Source organism: Xiphophorus hellerii, chromosome 1 (assembly GCF_003331165.1).
Source record: "Xiphophorus hellerii strain 12219 chromosome 1, Xiphophorus_hellerii-4.1, whole genome shotgun sequence".
NCBI classification, from domain to species: Eukaryota; Metazoa; Chordata; class Actinopteri; order Cyprinodontiformes; family Poeciliidae; genus Xiphophorus; species Xiphophorus hellerii.
The window spans coordinates 28716808-28720701 of NC_045672.1; the positions used below are offsets into that span (position 1 = coordinate 28716808).

Consider the following 3894-nt stretch of genomic DNA (forward strand, 5'->3'; position numbering starts at 1 on the left):
TTTAATTTTCTGGACAGCTAAAGAATAGCTAATTAATTCTGATTATGTTTAATGTTCCATAATCACTTTTACAATGCTTCATATACATTTATTTTATTTTATTTTTCCATTTGCAAACAATAAGCTAATTTGACCAAGCAAAAGAGTTGACTAATTGTCTCATTGTTCTGAAGGTTTGTGGGCAATGGACTGTAATGAGAGCAGGTGTATGCATAGTGTATCACAGTAAGCAAAACTACAAAGAAACTGTGAATATTGATGCCGCTTTGTAGAGAAAATTGAATATTTATTCTTCTCATCGAAACTATGAGGCAAGCAAGCTAACAAGTGCAACTGGCTAGCACATACAGAAAATGGTTTGAATTAAAAATGACAATAAACATAAATTAGTTGGAATATTCTTGCTTTACTGAACTATTTGCTCAGTCTCAGGTGTTGAGGTCAAATTAGTGTCCATTTTTCTTAAATTAACTTCTCCATTTCAATCACATTTATTCTTGCTAGTTTGGAGAACCAGGGATTAGCATGGGTGTTATGGTAGGATGATGTTTGAACAAAGCCTAGTTTTTGACACATAGAAATGGCCGCGGTCTGTGGCGAGCTAAGAGCCATAACGAAGCGGGAGAAGCCTCGATCCTTGCAGAAATCCAGAGCCTTCCGTGTGAGCTGCGAGCCCAGGTTTCTGCGGCGCCACGCAAATGCCACGACCACATGAGTCATCCGGGCGTAACTTCTGTCTCCTGCGTCTTGAGCAAACTCTGTGCCGCTCACTCCACCGTTCAAGTCGTCAAACCTTTCCCCTTCTTCCACCCCCCTTTGGCCCGTCACCGCCACCATTCCCACCACCTTGACCTGACCGTTGACGTCTGCCTCTGCCACCCAAAAGCCATTGTCTGGGATTTCCAGGTAGCTTGCTTGAATGTCGGCCATGTCTGTGTTTAGCCTCCCCATCATGTAGTTATCGTAGATGTCATGGCAGCAGTAATAAATAAAGCCAGCCCAAAGGCTCCCAAAGAGCAATGCTTGGAAATAGGAGCTACCTCCGAGGACATAGCCAGCCATGGAAATACTGAGAGCAATCCCGACATGGTCTGGATTGCTTATTGCCTTGAAAAACGCTGGGTAAACATGTTCAAGTATCCCATCGTGAAAGAGTGACATGACCACATCTTGATCTGAGGGTTTGTATTCCCTGATGGAGAACTGGACTGAAAAAAGAAAGGGAGGGGAAAGGAAAAGAGTTTTCAGTGAGACTAATCTGCCTGTTGTCGCAATAATAAATTCCTGATGGATTTCACAATAGGCTCAATAGGCTTACAATAGGCTCAGTAAGCTTACCTAATGCTTTTAAAAAATACAGCCATCAATATACCTCTTACAGAATCTTACCGTTTTCATTGTAATTAATGCCTTTGAGCTTTAACACAAAACCTCCATTTGCATGACAACCTGAGGTGAAACTCACAATTGAAATTATTAGCCTATTATTTCATTTTCACATTCCAAGCATGAGTCATTGTGTGATGGAATACAATTAGGTCTCAAATGCACTGCTGATAAAAATCCAATCAAGGTGAGATCTTGAGGCAACAAACAAAAGGTTTCCGGTTTCACTGAGTGGTGTTATATGTCATCTAGGCATTTAATTGGTGACACTCATTCTCTCTTTTTCTCTCATATTAGAAGCTGAATCTCAATTATAATCAACTCCTCTAGCAGAAAAAAAATCACAAAAATGCTGAAAAGATTCTAACTTACAGTCGCTTTTGTGGGCCATGCCGACTCTTTCCCCTCGTCTTCCGCTTGCACTGAAGAATTTAATGCTGCCGCTGTGCCTGGACTTAGGCTACAGATTCTGATAATCAGTCGTTCATGAAAGGGATTGAAATTGGTCTGAGCATGCTCACCATACACACACACACAACAGGAAGACCTTAGACGACTTACGACCAATGATTGTTGAAAGCACTGAGCAATGTGTATACTAAACCACACAGCTAAATTGAGATGATATCAATTTGTGGAAGTGTGTTAAAAGTTTGATTGAAATTATTCACAGCAATGATTTGATTAAGAAACATAGACTTTTTTTTATAAACTTAATTAGCTTAGTCAACAGAGTAAAGAACTCAATCACTGGGTTTCTTTGGGAGGATGAGCACAGATCCCGAATAAATTGAGAGGGGAAACTGAGCAGAATGTAAATACATTGCACGATTGAGGTTTTAATAGACAATCCCCAGCCTAAAATAATCATAATCATAATACAGGTGCATCTCAGTAAAACAGAACATCACTGAAAACTAGTGAAACTCATATAATTCACAACATTCAGAGTGATTACAAGTGTCTATTTCTGTTAAGTTTGATGATTATATGAAATCTTTAAATGAAAACTAGCAATAATGTTTCTTTGAAAATTTGAATATTAAACTGGTCCAAAAATAGTGATTTTTTAAAATACAGAAATGTCAGCCTGCCTTATTGTACATATTGTAAGGTATATGTACTCAGTATTTAGCAGCTCCTTTTGTATGAATGCCACATAACTAGGGTGTGGCACAAAGATGATGTTATGTTGGGTCTAGTATTTTCCTCCGGAGCTTAGCTTATACATTGCCTCAAGAGTTTATGTCAGGTGAATTCAGTTGCTAATCAAGCACAGTGGAACTATAATTTTTACATTTCACTTATTTTTTTTAATCCACTCAATAACAAATTTGAATCACTGTTTTTCCTTACACTAAACTATTTTTTGCTAGGATGCACCACTTTTGTGGGTGTTCTTCCTTGTCACTGACTGTCTACTAGATATTTGAAAAACTTGGTCTTCGTTAGCTCTAAGCTATTCTGAGCAACATTAAATGAAATAAACTTAAAGTCCTACATTTTATGTGTAATGATGCTACATAACATGAGTTTTTGAATTGTTCTAATAAACTAAATGAAATCTCAGATGACAATCTCGGTGATTGATTTATGAACCTGTACAAGCCTTTGTGAGAAAACAAATTCTGGGAAAGTTTTGGCTGTTTCTTTTCTGCCGTTGAAGGTTAAAATAAAATGAATACTGTCAGCCTCTCTGACATAAAGGTGTCCTAGGCTGTTGGTGTCTTGTGCAATAATCTGGTGGCCCTTGGACATGATTTAATTTTCGTTGGCAGGAGAGGGGCCTTTACACCTGCTTAAATCAATAGCACTGTCTCATGAATCTATAAAGGCTGGAAGGTCGAGTTGTACAGGAAGTTTCTGGAACCAACTCACAACCACCATGCAAGTTCTAAATCCTGGACCTCCAACCTCGCCATCACTGAAATCTCTTTTGGTGAGGACAAATCCCCTTAAGTCTTCCTTTCCCGTTTTCATCTCAGTCTGAATTAAATCCCATCGGATCAATCTAAAAGCTTTGGCAAAATTAAAGAAACAGAGAGAAATTAAAAGCACATCATTGTTGGTTTGATTAAGCTCAGTTTGATAAATTTGCCACAAAGTAATTAATTCCCACGTTCTGTGGAAAACTTAATTAAACTCAATAAATTAATGTAATAAAATGCTAAAGGCTTCAGATGTGCTGATTTTCATTTATTGGTGGTAGTATTATCACATATGTTTTGGTGTTGTTAAGAGTAGACATAAAACGTATAGTATTGCAATCATAATCTTCATGATTCATCTAGGAAAAGGTTTAGATGAATACAGTCTGTTAGAGTAAAAAGGTTACCTTTTCAGTTGACCTTATTGTCTGATTTGACAAAAAATGACTACTAATGCAACTGAAATATTTGAACTCCGATAATCACAGCATGGTGGCACAGAAGGTAGAACTGCTGCCTTGACGCACAAAGGATGAAGTTTGCATTTTCTCCCTGTGCATGAATGGGTTTTCCCCAGGTA

The 3894-nt window shown here is 38.0% G+C and overlaps 1 protein-coding gene across 1 annotated transcript; it reads right to left on the reverse strand.

The window, feature by feature from the left end:
• Positions 1-306: 306 nt before the first annotated feature.
• Positions 307-3414, reverse strand: LOC116719670 (N-acetyltransferase family 8 member 3). The gene has a single exon (XM_032562262.1). The coding sequence runs from the start codon at positions 1159-1161 to the stop codon at positions 463-465; it is 699 nt and encodes a 232-aa protein (XP_032418153.1). The 5' UTR covers positions 1162-3414; the 3' UTR covers positions 307-462.
• Positions 3415-3894: the final 480 nt, after the last annotated feature.